The sequence below is a fragment of the Parasteatoda tepidariorum genome, chromosome 5, assembly GCF_043381705.1.
Source record: "Parasteatoda tepidariorum isolate YZ-2023 chromosome 5, CAS_Ptep_4.0, whole genome shotgun sequence".
Taxonomy (NCBI): Eukaryota; Metazoa; Arthropoda; class Arachnida; order Araneae; family Theridiidae; genus Parasteatoda; species Parasteatoda tepidariorum.
In genome coordinates, this window is record NC_092208.1 from 59,337,620 (window position 1) to 59,360,202 (window position 22,583).

A 22,583-nucleotide genomic window follows, 5' to 3' on the forward strand; every position below is an offset into this window, starting at 1 on the left:
TACAAATGGGATTAATTTAGTAAAGAACAGGATATAAATTTAATTATACCCAACAAATTTACAAAGTTGTTACTTTTAAACTAGAATTTCATCCTATTACTTTGTTTGAAAATTGGAAAAACATAATATAGTTTTTTTTTTTTTAAAAAAAAATTATACATTTTTTTTGAAATTATTATATTGATAATTACTAAATTATACTTTTAATTGTTTAAAACATACATTTTGATTTTAGTTGCTTTATTGTTATTCATTACTTTCATCTGGCATAATATATAATGAAATTAAATTTCGATGAAATTCGAGTATTCCATTATTAATTTAACATTTCAGTTGCATGTATGAAATTATTTGAAGTAAAATGCCAATGAAAAATGGATGACAATTTTTTTTTTGAACATAATTTTTCTAGTAAGGTTGTATTGAATAAATGATGAAAAGTGTCATTAGTATTTACCCACCGCGCTTTATAACTTAAAATAAGATATCTGAATTCGTCAATGAAAAAATTTGTTTCCGTAATAACCATTTTCTACGTTTATAGCAGTTCATTTTCACTTTAATTTAAAGAAAATCCGGCTTATTTTACAAATCTTCAGCCTACGTTCAACACCAAAAAAGAAATTCAACCATACCAGATTCAGTTCCAAGACTACGAATTTAACTGTCGAACATAAAACTAAGTTTATTAATGATATAACAAAAAAAAATTTTTTTATCTTTTATTTCATTTTATTTAATAACCAGCGTTGAACAGCCGACTAAATTCTGAGTTCACGATTACCAATGTTTCAACTAAGTAACCTTGCAATTTTGAACCCAATTTAGAAGACAAGGGAACTACTGGATCAAGTATTGGGAGAAATTTTGCCTTCGTGGATGACTTATGACTTTTTGAGGGAGCTTACCCGTATTTGCTTTACACAGAGGATAAAACCACGAAAACTTCCCACGGTTAGGCTGACGGCAAGGAGACTGTAACCCATCATCAGTCTACCACTAAGGATATTTTACGACAGCACTGTGGTCGGTGAGAGCCAGGTGCCGAAATAGTATCAACTAGTCACAGCTGGGATTCGAACCCAGGACACCTCATTAAGAGGCAAGCTCTCTATCCCCTGCGACACCAAGACTCATCTTATTAAATTAGTAATTTCAAAATAAAGCAGTCTTTTATTGGATAAAGCTTTCACTATTTTCTTTACATACATGATTTAAAAGAAAAGTCAGGGTTCCGTCGAAAGAAATTCGATCAATTAGAGTTTAATAGCCAAAACAAATTATGCACCGTTGCATTAGAATATCACATAGCTCACAATTTTTTTGCTAAATTATTAATAACACTAGATTGGTATAAGTTATTTTTAATAGATAAAATTAAACCTGAATCACAAATCATTTAAACTGATTTAAATAACAGTAATAATCTCACATGTTCATTGAGTGTTCATGTACTTGAGAAATATATCGAATTGATTGGCTAAACAAGCAACATCTTCAGAAATGGTTTGTGATGTTATGAAACTACTAAAATCCTTTGACTAATAATAAATTATAAACTGCTCCAAAATATCGTTCGAGAAAATTTTTTTTTTGCCTAACTAAAATTCAATTTTACTTCTGCATAGTTCTTCAAATTTTTATCAGCAGATGTAGATCTTGCCGAATATTGAGTTTTTAAATCCCTTTTAAAAAGTTAAGGATAGAATTTTCTGAGACTCGTGCGATTTTAAATCTCAAAACGTAGTGTTGTGCGTGAGTATAATGCTCAAAATGTTGAACATTTACATTTTGAGTTCACAAATCAGAATTTTTTAAAAAAATAATAACATTAAAAAATTGTCCGCAATCCCTAATTTGTTTATATTTTGTCCATTTTCTTAAATGTAATTTTTTAAAATTAATATTGCTTTATAAGTTAATTGTATTTTCAAAAATCACATGTATTTTATTTATAAATCTATTCTGAATAAGATCTGTGTTACATTTGAAGTGCACAAAAATGTTCCTTTAATCTCAAAAGTGAAAAGAAAAAATTAACTTTTTTTATACACGAAAGCTCAAGAGCAGATGATATTTGAGTAGCAGATGGTTTGTAATTATAACCAGGCTGGTGTAAGGCAGGTGAAAAAGCTGCACCATTTTGTTCAAGCATTTACTACTACGTTACGAATGTTTTGAATAAAGTGTTAATTTTTAATGTTTTATAATATGATGTAAATTACCACCCTTATTCTAATAACTTCTGTCTTAAAATTACACTACATAGTGAAGCATGAATTGTTTTTCGACATTTTAAAGTGGAATTTCTTTACTAAAAAGCAATAAATTCCTGCATTGCACTCAGGCCCGCACTGGGATCTAAAATCGGCCCGGGCATTTTGGAGACATCGGCCCTCTAACTCACATAAACACCGCGAAGCGTACGCGGCTCCTAATGTATCATTTTTAGGCATTTTTTACTTATAAATTCTCATGAACGTAAGTTAATTTATCGAAGTAAGAAAGTAGATTAAAATTGCTTAATAATCCTTCAAAGAATATATTTCAGTTTAAAATACGTGGTTCTTATGAGGTAATAGGTTGATAAAATCAAAAAGAAGGTGAAAGATGAAGAGTAAATAAAAATATTTATTATACTACACATACATGAATGATTTATATAAGAAAAAATTTAAAAATAGATTTGATGCTTCTTCAAAAGTCATTAAATTAAAATTAAATTTAACTTTTGAAGAGGCTCACTATTTTCTGCCACTTGATCGATTATGTCGTCGCTATCTAATTTCATTGATAGATCTTTTTCTATTTGCCATTACCATGAGAGCCATTAAAAATTTCAAGTAAAAGTTGTTTTTTTTCGAAAACCCTCTCCAATGATGCCAAATAAGATATAGGTGTCCATTTAAAAAATCAAAACTGTGTTCAAATTCCGGTACTTCCGGGAATTAACAATTTAGTTATTAGATTTTTTATTTCAAATCGATTATTTGCTCCATTCTCGAAAAAAATAGGTAGCACGCATGATCTGAATCACCCTGTATATTAAAACAATATTATTACTACATATATCATATATATGTTATTTAATATTATGTATTATTATTTGCGCAATATTGTTTAAATTCATGCAATGTATAAAAAATTTTTTTTGTCGCTGCTGGCTCGGTACAATCGGCCCTCAGGCCAGACCGGCCCACCGGGCATTTGCCCGGTCTGCCTACTGGCCAGTCCGGGCCTGATTGCACTATACTGCGGAGACTGCTACACTGTATCAGGGGTCACGGAAAAAGAGAATTATAAAAATTAACTGGGCCATTCACCATTTTTTCCATTCTACTGTTAAGAAAAATCAAAAGGGGTGCACGGCTGTTTTCACAGATTAAAAATTACAGATTGTAATTATTTTCTTTCTTCACATATTAGTAGATTTTTAAAGCAAATTATGATCGCTTCCGGATGTAATTATTTTTTGAGTTTTTTTCCCCTCTCTTCTTTGTCTAAACAAAAACAAAGTTTGAGGCAATTACTTGCATCCCTCACCAAGAGTAAACTGCTCTGAAACATTCTTTCTTATGTTCTTTTTAGGCCACCTAATTATATTTTTTTCAATTGAAATGACACTCCAATCGAGACGTTTATGTATTAGAAATATAATAATAATAACAACAACTGACATTTCGTCGGGCACAAGCCCCGACTCATGCGTGTAATTGTTTGTCTCATAAAACAGTTTCAATCCCTTGTCACCATGACGTGTCCTCACTTCTGACCGTAACATTTAACCGTTAATACCTAGACCACCACCAAGGCTTGTCCATTGTCATCCGTCAGTATCACGCATGTGCGATTGCTATGCCATTTGTAAAAACAATGACTGAACAACAACGGACATGGTCCGTTCATTTCGGAATTTATGGAAAGAAGGAAGTTTAAGAATAAGATCTTCACGCTCTCACGAAGAGTTGGTTAAGGCGTTGGTTGTAAAACCACTCTCGGTATCTTATTCTCCCGGCTATCATCCAGAACTTAGCGCAACAATTTAAAGATCGTTAGTGATTTTTTTTTGTTGTTGTCTCGTATTTTGTTCGTTTAGTGTCGAAGATTTTATATGACGATCTTTCGAACAAGTGAAAAAAAAAATTCTTTTTTTCTTGTTATTAAGGTTAATGCGTATTCGTTGATACGGAAGTAAGATTACGATTGTTTTGAATAATTATTTCTCGTTTATTATTTATTTGTTTTGATCAGAGTTTTCCATTAAAAGAGATAAATTTCACGGCTAATGGCTTCTTTTTTTAAATTTTACACATTATTATTAAAAAAAGTTCTTATAAATAAAAAATTTTTATTAAAAAAAAGCGTATAGATCATTATAATTAATTGATGAATATTATTTTGTTAAAATATTGCTGATGAACAAAGATCATTAATTAAAAAATAACCTGATTTTGTTACTTGTCTTTTATTTTTTTGTCTATGGCTTTGATTTTTTTTTGTATAAGCCTTCTATTTTGTTCGTTTAGTGTTGGTGGTTTTATATGACGATCTTTCAAACGAGTAAAATAAAAAAAATAAAAGAAGAATTTTTTTTTTCGTTACTAAGGTTAATGTTTATTCATTGATACGGAAGTAAGATTTAAATTTACGATTGTTTTGAATGATTATCTCTTGTATTTTTTTCCATTTGTTTGTCTCTATTAAAAATGATAAATTTCACGACACATGGCTGTTTTATTTTTTAATTTTACACATTATTAGTATCACAGAAAAATTGCTTACTCAAAAAAGTGTGTAGGTCATTGTAATTAAATGATGAATTTTATTTTGCTAAAATATCATTTCTTATGAACAAAAATCACTAATTAAAAAACAAAGCGTATTTTTTATATGTCTTTTATCTTTTTTAATATATGTCTTTTATTTTGTTCATTCAGACTGGGGGGGGGGGTAATACGACAATCTTTCAAACGAGTAAAAAAAGTTCTTCTTTTCATCATATAGGTTANGGGGGGGTAAAACGACAATCTTTCAAACGAGTAAAAAAAAGTTCTTTTTTTCATCATTAAGGTTAATGCGTATTCATTGATACTGAAGTGAGATTTAAGTTAACGATTGTTATAAATAATCTCTCGAATTTTTTTCACTTATTTGTTTTGATAATTGTTTTCCGTTAAAAGAAATAAATTTCATAAATTTTTTCTTTTTTTTTAATTTTCTACATAATTAACACAGCAGAAAAATTGCTTCCTAAAAATAAAAATAAAAAGCGTGAATACTATCGTATTTAGTTGCTGAATCGTATTTTGTTAAAATCTCATTTTTCATGGACAAAAATTATTAATCAAAACAAAACAGCGTGAAAGTTAATTCCTTGTCCAGTTGAATTTCTTTTTTACGGTTTTGAACCCATGCTAGTTGTAAATGGTTAAAAAACGGTATAGTTTTTATTCACGTTTTTTTTTTAACCATACTAAATGTAAACGGTTTCAAGACATAAAGGTAAAAAATGTTCTTTACTGCAAACTTTCCGGTTAATTGCATGGGCAGACTGCTGCTGGTTATTTACCATAATTTTAGAATGAAATTCCTTGCCGATAATTGATATTTTTGGATAACCTGGTAGGTAGGGCGTTGGATTCGCGTTCGTAAGAACGGGAGTTCGAATCCAGCCAGCCGAAGAATCTCCGTGTTTTAAATGGTGAGTGGTACCCGTTAAATCTTTCGGGGTCCAAAGTCCTCCAAGTTCCCATAACAAATCAATACCTCTGGGGGTACTAATCAAGGAGTTCCCTTGTCTTCTGAATTAGGTTCAAAATTACAAGGCTACGGAGTCGAACATTGGTAGTCGTAAACTCAAGATTTGGGTCGGTTGTACAACGACTGTTATAAAATAAAATAAATTAATAAATTAATTAATTAATATTAAGAGTTCTATATTTAATTATATTTTTTTATCAATGATCTCAAACAAGGGACCTCAATATTAGAAATTTTCATTTAAAATAATAACAAAAACATGATGAATGATAAAACTTAAAAATAAATAAAAAATGTGCGATAATTAATGTCATTGTATTTGACGAAAGAATAATATTTTATTTTTAAATCAAGCTTTTAATTATTTTTTTAGGATGGAATAAATTTATTCAAGAAAAATCCAATTTCAACTCTAAACAATTTAAACGTCCAATTTAAAATCAAATTTAAGACTTCTGGATAATTTAGATGGACTCATTAATATTATAATCGCATTTATGGTTAAAACTTGACCCACCGAAGATTGAGAGAAAGCGGATGCGAATTCAGTTTTCAGGTCATGCTTCTTAAGCATTCATTAATAAATAAATCCAGATTCGAATCTGAATAAACTCTGTGAGAACAATAAATTTCAAAAACTCTGATGAAATAGATTTCAAATTTTTTTCTGCGTAATTGAGCACCACGCTGTATTTTCATGCATTTTGCTACTCAATTTCCTAATTGAAATATGGGTTATTTAGAAGACAAAAGTTAATAACTTCTCACTCCTTATATTCATACTTTATATTTATTAATATAATTTATGCTAATTGATATAAAAATAATATATAATAATTATAACAAAAATGTTATAATTACAATACGTGTAATAATTAATAATGCATACTCTTTTTATTCATAATTTACACAATGAATATGATTAAATAATTCTTACAATTTATCAACTCATTATTATTAAAACGGTCACTGCCAGCAGAGTACAGGTTGTAATGCTGGTGGTAATTGGTAAGGATAAAATCAAAGTTAAATTTTCTTATTTTATAGCAACCGTTTTAGTTTCTAAAAAATTCACAGTAAGTTTATTTCAATAAAAAATGTGTTATTTTCTGGAAAAATTACGGCCTTAAAATTACGGTATAATTAATTGGTGTTCAAACTAAATAATTTATTTAAATGGTTACTATAAATACAGGTATCAACAAAGGGAATTATTATTTAACTCTTAAAAATGCTTTATAATTAATTCGTAAAAATCGAAACAATTTACATTTAAAATAATCTATGGATAACGAATATTTTTTTTATTTTTTTTATCAAACATTGTCTTTTTTTTGTGGTGGGGCGCTTTTTCCTGTGCTTTTTTTGAGCTCTGTTATTTTATCTACAAGATTTGTTCAGGTGAAATTCTGCTTATAGCTCGTTTACAAAAACTTTTACTGTTTCCTATTTTTATAAAAAGCACATATGTACACAAAGTAGATTAAAATAGTTCTGTAGTTCGAATGGAATATAGTCTACTTAAATTTAAAAATAAATTTACTAATGAAAATTTAGAAAGAAAATTCTGAATAATGTTTATAAAAATTTTTTTTAATACTACAATAAAAAAATGTATTATGTGGAGGAAATGCTTTAAGTAGCAAAAATAATTACACTTCTTAAAAACTACAATTTACATTTAAAGTTATTTGTGGATAACCAATACTTTTTCTCTTCAAATTTTAATACGCAGTATCTTTTTATTTATTTATTTTTCCTGAGGAAAACGCCGTTTCCATTTTTTTTTTTAGTCCTGTTGTCTTATCTGCTAGATTGGTTCTGGTGAAATTCTGCTTATAGCTCGTAGCGAAAAATGTTACATTACTAATTTTTATAAAAGGCACAAGTTTGCTCAAAGTAGATTGAAATAGTTTTTGCAGTATGAATTAATTAAATAATGTTAACTTGAATTTAAAAATTGATTTATGCATGAAAATGTAGAAAGAAAATTTTGAATAATTTTTTTTATTAAAAGGTGTTTTTTTTAATAAAATCAAAATAAATTTTATTTGGAGTTTAATATATAATTAAAATTCGCTCTACAAAATGTATCATAATCAAATTTTTATTTAACTTATTCATAACGAAATCACGTAGTTATCTGAAACACTCACTAAAGAGTAGTTTATGATGAATTGTTTAAAACGATTTCAAATCTATAACAAAGATTATGTGTTTGAATAATGAAAAATTTCTAATGTTCTTTTATACGCATTGTTACTTCACAGTTTAAAATGTGTTTTGTGATTAAAAGATTATGCATACCATCTCTGCTCTGAATATATGCATTGTTTTAGATGACAATCGATTAATGACTTATTTACTTGAGCGTTCAACTGAATAAGCGAAAGCATTTGAAAGAAAACGCACAGTAAATGATGTTCTCTTTTTAATGTTTTCATAATCTATTGTTATATCGTGTGTCTTTTGAGTGATTAAAACAATAACAGCTAATCTATCTATGTAATTGAGTGCAAATGTGACAGATAAAATTGATGAGTGTTTTTTAATTACTGGTGAGAAAATGTATTCAATATAATGCCGGGAGCAAAACGATCATTTATCATGTAGTACTGCTCAGCAATGAAATTATTTCTATTTTTAGTTTTTTTCATAGTTCAAATTATTTCTATTCATAATTCTAATCAAAGTTCATAGTTAAAATTTATAATTCTGAATTATTATAATAAATAACTGATTTTTTAAGAACAATAATTCATACACAGAAAAATGAATTAAAATATATTTACTTTGGTAACAATAATGATATTAATTAATGAAAATTATTATTTTTATTATTATAATAATTATAATTATTTTTATAATAAATAATAATTTTAATACTAAATAATAATCATTTTAATAATAAATAAAAATTATTATTATAATTATTTTAATAATTATTATCATCAAAAAACAATTTTGGAATATTTTAGTGAAACAGAACTCGAACAAAGACTTTATAATTAACACTATTGTATTTAAGTTAAGTTGAATAAGTAGTAAATATTGCAAACTTTACCATTTTGGAAGCAAACACAAATATTGCAAATTTTAAGATTAATTTACTACCGTTCAAAATTCGTTTAAGATTCAAAAAAGAAAATAAATCTAAGTTTTTGTTAAATAGTTATTTCCGAACAATAGTAGTAATTATAGTATTAAAATCTACTCGGTTGATAAACGAGGAAAATATTTCAAAGTTGACATTACATAATATAACATTTGACAAAATTAGATGACTCAAGCACATATCTTTTTTAAAAAAAGCTATATTAATTATAAGTACCAAGCCTATTATCTGAGGTGGTGTAAAATCGCAGAGATAAATTGCGTCAGTATGAAACGAAGGCAACAATTCTTAAACATGCTGATGCAACTTATTACTTAAATATTTTTATCACCCAGTCAGTGAAAAGGACTAAGAACTTACGCTAACGGCCTGTTTTACATTCTGGCGATAAAAACATTTCAAAAGTGACGTATGATAAAACAAAGAAACATCCAATTAAATTTGTGGCATTATTCTGACTAGATTTTACAGCTATTTCTTTTTTTTTTCTTCTTAAATTCCCTATTCAGAGAATAAGCCTGTTAATGTGGATTTTCAGAACAAAAACGAATCAAATTACATTTTTGAAAGGTACTTGTATTTTTAATAAACAAAACATCTTGTGTTTGATAACTTACCATAATAAGGATTTGCATTTTTATATAATGAATACTAATTTTTGTTTAAAAATTATTATTTTAAAGGTTTAGTACAAACTCTGAAAAAAAAAGAAGATATTTTGCAGTGTTTGTTCCTATTCTCTTTTAGTATAAAAGATACACTTCGCAGCGAAGGGAAGTAGCATTTTACAACTATTATTTGTTTGTTTTTTAGATGGAGTGCACAATTACATCTTACAATCCTGGACCACCGACAGCATCCCGATTGAAGTACATGAAAGCAGACACGACAAAAACAGTTCTGCACGTGAATTTCGAACCAGAAAAAGGAGAGGTACAAGAGAGGAAGAAAAAATACCTGACAGCCAAGTACGGGCAACACCAAATGAACCTCATCAGAAAAAGATTGAGGGTGGAGATGTGGATGTTTGATCAACTTCAAGCATTATATGGACACAGAGTAGGTTTTGTTCGATTTCTGATAGTAATGATTTAATTTTTATGAGAATGAGATTTTTGGTGTTCTATCTGCTCAATTAAATTGCCAAATCCATTTGTTGAAATAATTTGTTTCCCTTATGCTAAGTTCAATTCTATTTATTGGAATAATTTGTTTCCCATCCACTAAGTTCAAATCCATTTTTGGAATAATTTATTTGTTGGAATTTTATTTATTTATTTGGTAATACAAGTTTGCTAATGAGTTGGGTCAATATACGGTGCCAGTTATAGTGTAGTTATATGTAGTTTGGTAATGGTATTTAATGTTTATTATATAAGATAAATACTAGATTTTTTTTTCTTTCAAAGCAACTTCGTATTTTTTTTCTTCTTATTTTATTTCATTTTTTTTTTTTTGCTTATTAGTCTTAGAGGTTGCGAATTTTTCTACTTTTCGGAAGTTTTAATAAATATAATACAATTGATAGCATTTTCGTTATAATATTGTGTTGTTCGGAAAGTAATTGAATTTTTATTTTTTTATGAATATTAAAAGCGATTTTCTTATGCTGAATAAATATTTTATTGAATCACATATTGCCCATTCTGGTTTACCCTCTGCCGTCTTTCTGGCAGAAGCATGATTCCACGCGCATTAAGTTTTTGTTCTTTGCTAGCAAAAAACTGATCCAGGTGATTTTTAACCTTCTTACTTGAAATAAAGGTTTTACCGTCTAAATAATTTTGTAGAGACGGGAAAATTATCTTAGGCTTTTCAAATGGTCATGTGCGGTTGAATTCGATAAATTTAATATTTCAGTGATCTCACAAATTATTATTAGCTGATTTGGATTAACTAGGGCCCTCATTGCGTCGTCATAAGTTTAAATTTGTGTGGTACATCTTCAGGCATCATAATCGAAATTTAGTGAGATCGAAATTTTGTAAAATAGTTTTGGCACTGCCAATACATCTTCGTCTTGGACAAAGAATTTTTTTTTGGACAACATTTGTACTTTTTTGATAGTAAAGAAGTAAAATATTCCGAAAATTCTGCTTTTTACTTTCCATATTTAGAAGGGCGCCAACCAAAAACTACCGCGTATAATCCATCGAACTTTTTCACAAGTAACTCTTGCTATATCTTCTGTCAAAATTTATAATAATTATGCGGCTCAAGTGTGAAGCTGGCTGTGAAAAAATACAATTTAATACTCCGTTGCTAAAAAAAGAAATTGCTTTTGAACAAGTCAAGACTATAAACATAGATAAGCTGCTAGATAATTTACAAAACCTAGTAATGATAAAGCCCATCATTACACACGGAAAAAAACATATATAGATCATATTTTTAGCATAATCAATTTCGTGAAAATAACAATCATTCCCTCAAGATTTATATGTACTGATTAAACGATAACAATATGCAATTTAGAAACGCTTTAAAAACTCATTATTTAATTTTAAAAGAAATCAAAATAACTTTCAATAGGAGTAATACGTTATTTTTAGCAATGTTTTGTGAATAAAAAAGACCATTTCCACTGAGTACCTATGGTTAAACCCTTTCCGATAATCTTAAATTACATCGTATTCACGTATACAGGACATGTTCTATGTTTACCCTAATTTCGAAATCTTTTCAGTGGACATTGAAAAAAAGAATTCATTGGGGTCATAAAAACCGACATTTCGCTATGTTCATCGGCGCGTGTAATCGCCTATCTTTGGCGCATATTTACTGCGCCACAAGACCACTCCATCTCTTGCTTTCCTGACTTATATTTGCAAATGGCATAGAGCTTAGAGGCAGAGATAATTCAGTTGCTTTCACTGATGGAAAATCCCAAATGAGTGCCTTTCATTCGTTGATGTGTATCTGAAATAAAGGATTTGTTTCGTCGTGGTTCAGCGAGCATTTCAACCAAGAAGACTCAGTCACGTGAAGACGGTTAATGAGTTATTTGTAGCCTTGATGAATTTTTAGTCTCCCAGATAATTGCTCAAGAAAGACCAAGCTTTACAATGTTGTTGATGTTTCTGAGTGATACGATACGCTTCTTGTTCTTCAGTCAAGCGCATTTGTAATTTAACGATGCCCGCTTAAATGAAATTACTTTTTGTTGTGTTTTTCTTACCATACAATCCAAAATAGACGATTAATTTTAACAAAAAAAAAGTAGATAAATAAAACAGTGAAAATGTGTTTTACTAGAAAAAATGCTGATTCAAAAGTTAAAAAATAATTACAATCATTCATTTACAACTATTGAAGTTTGTTCTGCCACAAAATATCACACTAAATTTAACTCAGTGGGCTGGCTAACTTCTCGATTAAATGTCCCAAAAAGGAGCAAAACAACCTATTTAATAATAATGATAATAATAACAACAATAAAACCATCGGAGAGATGCATATTACATATTTATAAAAATCGAAAGACATATCTTAATTTCGTTTTTTATATTAATTTATGCGGAAATTATTTTATGGTAAATAATTAACTATTTTTCACTAAATATTCCAATTTAAAAAAAATATAGGGGTTTATTTTTTTTGTGTTCTAATCTTACAGTGAAATTTCATTATTAAATTTATTCGAAATATTATCATTATTCATAAAACATTTTTTAACAGTCAAATATTTACCTGTTGAATAATTTATTACATACTTAAAATATCAGTATTATTTTTAAATATTTTAACGTTCTTAGTCATTCATTGGATATTTTAGTCAGTGTCGGCGGAAGACGTTGTTGCTCCTCGGGAGTTACTGAAAAGGGAGCCCTTAACTCAATATTGGAAAAAGAATTTTTTTTTTTTTTTTTTTTTTTTTTTTTTTTTAAAAAAAAAAAACTTTGAATTGTCTTGCTGGTGTAGTCATAACTTTGGTAGAGAAATGCTTCTTTTTATTTTAAATTACAATATTTCTATTAGGGAATTATAAAATCTATATCAATCCTAAAAGTTGATTTGGGAAACATGTGAACAAGAAAAATTACAATTAATACATTCAAGGTTAAAAAAGAAAACCGTTAGTTTAATTGTTGAGAATATCACTTCAAATATTCTAGAATTAATTTTTATTATAAGTAATATTTTTTAATGGGCATAATCTTTTGTGACACATAAACATACTAGCATAAACATCAGAATCTATTTTTTTTTTTCATGCTTTAGTATTCGCAAACAATTTCATAGACTCTTCAAAACCAGTTTTTTCGCAGTTTCATTTTTCGATACTGCTTTAACTTGTATTCAATATGACGTCATTTTGTTAAAAATTATTTTAAAAATGAAAAAGTTTTTGCAGTCAACTGCCGTAAAACAATTTATATATTTTTTTACAAATATTTTTTTGCGTTTAGAAACTCATTCGACTATTCACTAAAATGTCCTTCAATGATTCGTTCGTAAACAAATTCACTGCTTTTTAATCCTGTTGACTCGTATTAACATACCTATTCACTGATCCATTGATTGATATCCTTTCATTCCTCATTCTTACTTTATTCTCTAGCTGTATCTAAAATTGTTCATGATAACAGTTTTCATAAGGAAGCGACAAGAGTATACTCGTTATAAATTCTTGATGAAATATACTATCGTAAAAATAACTGTTAAAATAAATTAAAAGTTACTGTTAAAATAAATTAAAACTGTTAAAATAAATTAAAAGAACAGACAGTCGGCATAGTAATATTAAATAATTATTCCTATCAAATACCTTTTGGGAAAGATGAGATATTTTCTTCTCAGACTAAAATTGGTATATAAAACTATATATAAAAAAACTAAAAAAAACTACAACAATAATAAAATTTTAGATAAATCAGATGAATAAAGAAGTTATCGAGCCAGCTATTAGCAAATATTTTTACAGAAAAAAAAGTCTTCCGTTAATTTCCCAGAAAAATCATTTAATAATTATTTTAAATATATATGAAAGAACAAAATATGTAAAATATTGTAAAAGTGTTTATATGTTTCTTGTTGTTAACTTAAAAGATCTTGGTAATTATCTTGAAAATTAACCTTTTGGTCTTGTTTCTAAATTAATTCCAATTTCACAAAAAATCCACCGAGATTTGAATGAAAAACTTAAATTACATTTTGAGACGAAATGGGAGTTTTCTGCACAAAATATTAAGATTTGTATCAGCAAATTCACATTATATTTAGAGTACGTTTTGACATAATATTTCTGCTCATGGTCATTCTCCAAGGTCACTCATCCTCCAGTTTTTCTCTTACATTCCCTTTTTGAGAACATTGGCTTGTTTGTTGGATGGTTTTCTGAACCATAAATCTCTACAGAAAGGATCCTCCCTAGAAAATACGGAACTCATTGCCAAACAAGTGGTTTTTCTGCTCATCACTCTTCTTTCCATCTTTAGTAAGACTTTTACTTAGAGAACTTTAACCATATAAAAAAGTTAACCTAAGAATTTATAATCAATAAAAACTACCTAAAATACATTTTTTTAAAAAAAATACTTTAAAAAAGGAGGAAATAAATAATTTACAGAAGATTAAATATGGATCCGGTCGGCGCTAGGCGATTGCCCGCTCTTTTTTGCAGGCCCTAACTTTAGTATACCCTTTAGCTGAATACTTGGGGCTATTGCCCCCCTGCACGCCATTGATTTATCGAGAGTTTATCAGGTTACGTTACAGAAAAAGGAAGGTTTGATTTAAACTAAAATTCATGAGACAAGATAGACATGGGATGTTTTATCATATGCGAGTCGTAACTCTTCCACTTTAATACTTCCTTTAAACAGAAAATTACATCAAGTACCACATTCTGCACTATGTATGGGACAGACTATGCCTACGTTTTGTACCGTCTTATATTATTTACCGTGAATGGGTGGTTAAGCTAAGTAATTATGAAAATATATAAAACTAAGAGAACTGCAAAAATAAGTTTGTCTATATTTGTATAGTTTAAATACTTAAAGGATCGGTTTTAAATTAAAATTTCAGCTGTTTTATTACAAACATAGATGTTTGTAAGCGTTAATTTTAATAAAGGTTAATTTTTGAAAATTAATTTTTAATCTTACGTATGAAAACTACATTTTTATGTGTAGTGTGCGTCTTTATTTAACTGTCCATTCTCACGTTCTATACTTTTTTTCATTCTTTGCTACAAAATTCAGGATTTTTGTGAAGAAAAATAGCAATAAAACTAAAATGCTCATTTTTTATTATAAATTGTATTTTAATTACGGGTTTTCAAAAAAAAAAAAAAAAAAAAAAAAAAAAAAAAAAAAAAAAANAAAAAAAAAAAAAAAAAAAAAAAAAAAAAAAAAAAAAAAAAATAAGTAAGTCGATCGGAAGATTATAAAAAATTCAAGAGCTTTAAGATTAATTTTTATTGAAGTTTAGTTTTTGATAATCAAAATGTTAATAATCTGTATTAATTCAAAATTTTTTCAAAAAATTAAAAAATCTTATTATATGTTTTTTAAATGGGCTGATTTTTCTTGAAAAACAATTACTTTGAACTGTGTAGATATAAAACATGCTAAATAATTAAGAGCTTTTTTATTTGCTGAATATAAGAGAGGAAAGGGGAAAAAAAAAAAAAAAATAGCAGAGGTGAAAATAAAACGAGATAGCATTAGTCTATGTGCTGCCCTCTATGAATAAAAATCGTAATCGCTAGTAATGTCAGTTTGATCTTTAATTTTTGTTTTAAAATTTCATTGACAGAAATACGTGTGTTTTATAAAGGATCAAAATAAAAAATAATATATTTTAAAACTACGAAACCTGTTTTCAGTTTTATGAAAGGAAATTATGTTATTTTCTATACTGGACCGATACAGAAATAAGCTAACGTAAGCGTAAATAAACATTTAGTGATCAGTGTTACATAATATTGTAACATTTTGCTGTGCAGTTAAAATGCAATATTATAATATCATACGAACAGTTCATCGGAATTTATTCAATATAGTTACAATCAATAAATTTAAATATTGTTCTACGGTTTCAAATGGACCTAATCCATACGTTCAAAGGGCCAATGAAAGCATAACAGACATGAAAGCTCGTCTACTATATCAGAGTCGCAAACGCGGGATGTTAGAAAACGGCCTGATATTGAGTACCTTTGCTGGAAAATATCTGAAACAATTCAACGAAAAACAGTTGCATTTGTACGATCAACTTATAAACATACCATCGAATGATTGGGACTTATTTTACTGGGCTACAGGTGTGAAAGAAACACCTAAAGAATTCGAAAACGAAGTGATGAATTTATTGAAAAGACATGTGCAGAATGAACTAAAAGAAACTAGATTTATTCAACCTGATCTGAATTAACTAATTTGTTGTTCTATTATGTGTTGAAGAATAGCGTTTGTTAGCCTGTATTCTTCTCATTAGTTATGATAGTTGTAGATTAGCTTATATATTTGCTGTTACACAAAATGTTTCACGATAATAAAGTTTATCCAATGCATTGTATTATTTTTCAGTTTTTCTATCTTATTTATTAGATTAAGATAAATGCAAATTTAATATGCATGTAAAAAAAATTCTGTTCTAATAGCTTGAATATCAGTTAAAATCTTAGAGGGGTACCAAGTGAATTTAGTGATTTCATCGCTTCTTAAAAATTCAACAAAATAATGAATATTTTAAAAGACTTGGTATACTGAGGAAAGATCTAATATATTTGAAGTAATAATAAATTTGTGAAGATATTTTTTTACAATTTGCATTCAAGTTATTATATATATTTTTTTTACATCTTGAAGTCAAGATATAGTTCAATTATATGTATTGAAGAACATTTTTACATCAATGCTATTTTTTTAATTGATATTTAATTGTATAAATTGAAATTTAGCTTCATCAAGGTTCCCACGGATCAAGGATAACCTTGAATTTTCAGAGAATTTTATTTTACCTCTAAAAAGCATGGTCTGATAAAGTTGAATTTTTTTATGAAGACCTAGAAAATTCCCAAATCATCCCTGGATAATAACCAGTCTTAGAATTATTGGTAACTGTAATCAGTTATTGAGATTCAATTTAAATAATTCTAACATCCATTATAATTATTTGTTATAAAAATTTCACTTCTTTTGTGAAACGTTTCCATCTTCATTCAATATCTTTTTGCATACAAAACCAAATATTTGACATTTCAGATAAAAAAATTAAAAAAAAATCAAAGTTTTCCGGTGAAAAATTGCATATTATAGATATATGATCTGCATTTAATTTGAAAATTTCCTGAAATACATGGAAAAGAGAGGGAATTTTTTTTCTGAAATTAAGTGAAAATCCTGTTAATTATTTTTTTTAATAAAAAGTGAATCAAAATCTTATTCTGATTCAAAATCAAAGAGGATTTTTTCTTTCTAGTTTGAAATCAGAGACATAAAAGAAAAAATATATTTAAGCACTGAATTAATAAAATAGGGCTTCGTGAGAGCTTTGAATCATTCAATTGTATTACATTTATGTCACACTAGAGTCGTACAATGGGCTATTGGCAATGGTTTGGGAAACATCCTTGAGGATGATCTAAAAAACTTGGTTTCACAATTTTGATCTTTTTCTGAGGAGATGATTTCTTCTTCTGCAAAAGATCAAAGGGGAGAGTGATTGCTGTTTTATTTTTTATCATACATGAAGCTGATAAAAATGAAATATGTTGTAACTATGAGTTTAGAAAAAGAAAGGGTGACGATGACATTCCTTTCACATATCCTGAATTCAGGAAATTGTGCTATCACTGCAGCTACTTGTAAAAAAGAAATTTTGCTACTCAAAACAGAATAGAATCTTTAAAGTAAGCTCTGTGATGGATGAGTATTTAGATGACTTTTCCAAATAGTTTTATGAAGGACTCCTTTTTTATGTCACCAATGTAAATGCAGGGGGTGTAGCATTTTTAAAAAGTGCTTAAAGATGCTTATTTTTGATTTACAATTTTTAAAAGCCCTTAAAGGTGTTTTTGATCTGGGGTTAGTAAAAAGTGCTTAGTTTTTTATCTTTTAAAAGAGATTATTTCTTTGCCGTGTCGATTGTCGTCCTAAATTTAAAAAAATTCCTGATTTTCACAATTTTCTCTGCAATATTTATCAGAAGCTAGTTATTTTACCATGATTATGCAAAGTTATTGAAAATGTTTTTGAATTTTATTGATTTTATGTTTATAAATTCAATGTTTTTATGTTATTTTGGAGTGCTTCAAAAGTACTTATTTTTTATTGAAAAATTTGGCTATACACCCTGAGATTGTAGCATGAATTTTGAAAAAGCTGCAAAATTATGGAAAGAGAATCATACAAATTAAGTTTAATATATTTTATTAAAGTGTTGTTTTTAGAAACATTGGTTTAATTTATATGCAAAGTAAAAACTTAAGAAATGCCGAAATTTTTTACTCAATTAAATAACAATGGGCAGCAAATTTTTAATTGGCATTTATAAAAAATACTTCATTCTGCCTAATTCGGATTTCATATCTGAAATTAAATTTGTTCCAATTTTTTTTTTATGAAGATATTTTTTGTCAAAATGTACAGGGCACAAAAAAAGGCCACCCTTAATATCTTTTGAGTCAATTATTGGATTTTCATGTTCTAGTACTCAATCTTAATAGTTTGAGAGGATAACTTCATATATGCTAATTATTTAGTGTTATTTATATGATATTTTAAATTACAAAATCAGACACAGAAACATACTTTCTCTAAATAAACTTACCTTTCTTTGAATGGATTCAAATTTCTGACCCTTCAAATATATGGGGTAGACGCAATCTGGAAAATATGGTCAAAAGTTTAAACCCCTAATGTTAATTTTACTTTTTGCATATTTCGTCATACCAGGAAAATTTTTTAAGAGTATTAAAAATTTCAGCTCACTATTATAAAATTCATTTATCTCAAGATAATTCCAAGCAAAAAGTAAATTTTAGTTATTTATTATTTAACAATAGTATAAAATTTTTTTGAATTGTAAGGTATATAATTTTTATATAAGTTTAAAGTATTTAATTTTGCATGGCAAAATACAAAATTTGAGCGAAATCGGTTGAATAGTTCCTGAGTACATAAAATTTAAAAAAAGTTTTTTTATTTAGAATTCGATTTCTGGGAAATAAATTAAAATTTGATATATAACTGGGGAATTAGGGAATGTCATTAGGATTAAAATTGCATAGGAACCCATGCCCGGAAATGTACATAGCTAGGGGCACTTCTCTATTATGACCTGTACAAAAGAGCACAAAGAAACAGTTCATAATAAGGAAGCACTCCAAGTTCCATGGATCCCTATGGAATTTTAATCCTGATGATTTGTCAAACCAATCGCAGAATCAATGACGTTAAAATATCCAAGATGTGTTAAAAAATCTCAGGGAACAATAAAAAAATATTGTTCCCCGTGTAATCCATTAGCAATTTTAGGGTGTTTACTTTGCAGAATTAAAATGCTAGTTAGAATATAATATGCTATAAATTATTTCTGTTCACTCAACTGTTTAAAATTTCACTTTTGAAAAATTAATGGAGGGAAATTGTTCTGGAAAAATATTTTTTTCTCTGATAACACTTATAGGAAATAGTGTAAGATAATATCATAAATGCATTACACTATTTTAGGAAGAAGATTCTAATTGCTATGATGTAGAAATAGATTTGGATGAGCTTCTGGATATTGAAGGGGATTTCAACAGAAAAGCATGGTTAGGGGTAAGAAGTTTTGCCTTAAAAATTTAAGTAGCTATTGTTTGAAAGTACTTAAAATCTAAGCATATTTTAATTAGTTAAATCTGATTAATTGGTTAAGATTATATTTTAAAAAAAAATTAGATGAAAATAAAATTTTTCGTACGCCATGTTTAATTGTTAGGTTTTTGTAGTAAAAGTGATTCTTAGTAGATATAAACTTTATATTTGCTAAATACTATTTTGACGCTCGGTGGCTGAGCGGTAGCGCTTCGCGCCACAGGTCCCTGGTTCGATCCTCGGGCCGGGCAAGGTTGACTCAGCCTTTCATCCCTTCAGTGGGTCGATAAATGAGTACCAAGCATGCTTGGGAACTAAACACTGGGCGGAACATCTGTTCCTGCATCCCAGACCCCAAGGTCAAGAAAACTGAGATGGGCACAGTGGGCCATGGCCCTCTATGGGCTGTCGCGCTGCTGAGTTTAGTTTAGTTTAAATACCATTTTCTTATTTATAAAATATAGAAATTTATATATTTTATTTATAGGAAATATTTATAAAAAGGAATATATATTTCCCATTTATAATATACATAGGAAAAAAATACATAAAAGTTTATTAAATATATATCGAGTTTAAAATATAAAAGTTTGATACAAGTTTTAAATATAAATATTAAGAGAAGCAATACACTTTTATTTTAATAACAAATATTTTTATAAAACCACTGATGAAAGCAATTTACAATTGGTTTAAATATTCCTTAAATTCTAGCCATATGGTTAATATATGAACATTTTTTCTTCTTCCTGAAAATTCTGAATAGTCAGAACGATGTAAGTTAAACTTGAATAATTTACAGAAGTAAATTTATGCATGCTAAGAAATAATCATCGTTTAAAGTTGAGCATTTTAAAATAGAATTTTTTTTTTTTAAGTAATAGTAATGGGATGAATACCTAACTAAAATTTATTAGGATAACTATTTTATATTGAAATGATATTTAAATTATCTTTAACTATATTTTTTAATGGCACCACAAGAATTGACAGATTAAGATTTATAATCTTTAACTTCATTTAGTGTGTGAATGATTGAAGATAAATAACAATAATTGGGTTTAATTATCTTTTATGCAGTGAACTTTGATTCTTATAATTTATTAACATTTTATAATTTATTGATTTTGCAGGGAAAAGTCATTGGAGCAAAAAAGTCACAAGAAAATGTGGAGGTAGTATCTTATTTTAATTTATTTCTTTTTAAGCGAATTTACACAACATTTAATTAAATGAAATATTTTAACATATTTTATACTTTTTGTGTAACATAATATGTTGCATTAGAAAATAAATGAAAGAGGAAAACAAAAGCCAACTTTTGTTTTCCTCAATCAAGTCTGGCAAGACTTAAAATTGGGTGCCTAGTTTTGATTGCTTGAAATACATTTTGAAACTTGATATTTTGTTGAATTAGAAAATGAGTTAATGAGGAAGACAAAAATCTTTGTTTTTCTTATTCACGCCTGGCAAGTCTTGAAAATGGTCACAAATGTTTGAGCTGTTGAAACATGTAGACTTTTATAACTACTTATTATTTTTTTTTTGAAGCTAATGAAGTTTTTAATCACATATAAGCTTTCTACTGTTTATCTTATGAGAGACAGACTATATTTTTATAATATTAATTATATTCAAATTGGCTTATCAATATTTTTGCTATGATTTTGTGTATAGTTTATTTCAGTCAATGGATATTAATTATCAATACCACTAGTTCATTACATTTTGATTAAATTAAGTAATTAATCATCCAATATGCAACTAATTAGAAATTCAACTTTTTGTGTCTTTTTTTTCTTTACATTACCTAACTTAATAACTACAAGCATATTTCTAAATGATAAATATATTTTTTTTCACATTTCTATATTTTTTTACACAATGAGTATAAAATACTGTTATTATTTGAAAGCTTTATTTTATTTTTATAAATTACTTATAAACACATTAATATTCCATATATGATAATATTAAAATACATAGCTTACAAGTTATATAACTTAAGTTTAAAATTAATCTTCCTGGCTTACAATTTATAGTAACTATAATTTAAACATTAATGTTAATATTCAAGTCTAGGTACATTAAGTGTGTCTGAGACCATATTTTTCAAATTTGCTTTCAATGATATGAGAAAAAAAGCTAAACAATTATTACAGCTTATTATAATTATTTAGTGCTTAAGTTAAAAATTATTAAAAATTTATACTATGAATTAGATGTAAAAACTTTGACTTCACTTATAAGTTATTATGAAAATGTTATATTATTCTTGACATTTTAAAATAAAATATATTTAAAAAATGTTATACAAACGTCTGAATGATTTTCCAATTAATACAATATCATAAAAATTAAGAGTCTCTTCTTTTTAATTGTATGTTAGATTTTTAATGAACTCATGATACTTAACAAACATTATCTTTTTTTAATTGCAGAAGTTCATTTGTGAATTACTTCAACGAGCAAAAACTTTGTAAGATGCTGGAATTAAGTAACTGTAATTCTGCTTTCCGATTTCCATACAAACTCCATATCATACATTATGCGAATGAAATGCTTCATCCATGTTTCTGTCATCAAAGAATTATTTAATCATGTCCATACAATTAAACTTATGCACCATCTTTTTTATGCATTTGATGTATTTAAAAAAAATTTTTAGCATCTATTTAATAATAAAAACTTAGTTTACCAACTATTAGAAATGTATTAATAAGGGTGATAGGATATTATGAAAATGTCTTCATTTATGTGTTTTATGTTATAAGATATTTATTTATAATTTCACAATCTTTGTACATGACATTTTAAATGTTATCATGCAATAAAATAAGTCTTTCATCAATAGTTTTATCCATGGTATTCATTATTAATTTTAAAATGAACAGTGATAA

At 27.4% G+C, this 22,583-nt stretch overlaps 1 protein-coding gene and 1 long non-coding RNA gene across 3 annotated transcripts in view; one reads left to right on the plus strand and one right to left on the minus strand.

Moving 5' to 3' along the window:
• The window catches only part of LOC107440528 (protein phosphatase 1 regulatory subunit 14C), a 65,178-nt gene extending 42,644 nt beyond the window's left edge, over positions 1–22,534 (plus strand). Inside the window, exons 1-5 of one of the 2 annotated variants that reach the window (XM_043040222.2) lie at positions 9,384–9,445; positions 9,689–9,934; positions 19,558–19,647; positions 20,817–20,858; positions 22,125–22,534. In XM_043040222.2, the coding sequence (XP_042896156.1) occupies positions 9,689–9,934; positions 19,558–19,647; positions 20,817–20,858; positions 22,125–22,166 (420 nt within the window). In that variant the 5' untranslated portion in view covers positions 9,384–9,445 and the 3' untranslated portion in view covers positions 22,167–22,534. Of the gene's footprint in view, positions 1–9,383; positions 9,446–9,688; positions 9,935–19,557; positions 19,648–20,816; positions 20,859–22,124 lie in introns of those variants that run through there. The other variant, XM_071181505.1, reaches the window with a different exon arrangement.
• Positions 12,985–18,733, minus strand: LOC122268999 (uncharacterized). The gene is made up of 2 exons (XR_006224843.2): positions 18,656–18,733; positions 12,985–14,245 (listed from the first exon to the last, which is right to left on the minus strand). It is a non-coding gene; the product is annotated as an uncharacterized lncRNA (long non-coding RNA).
• Positions 22,535–22,583: the final 49 nt, after the last annotated feature.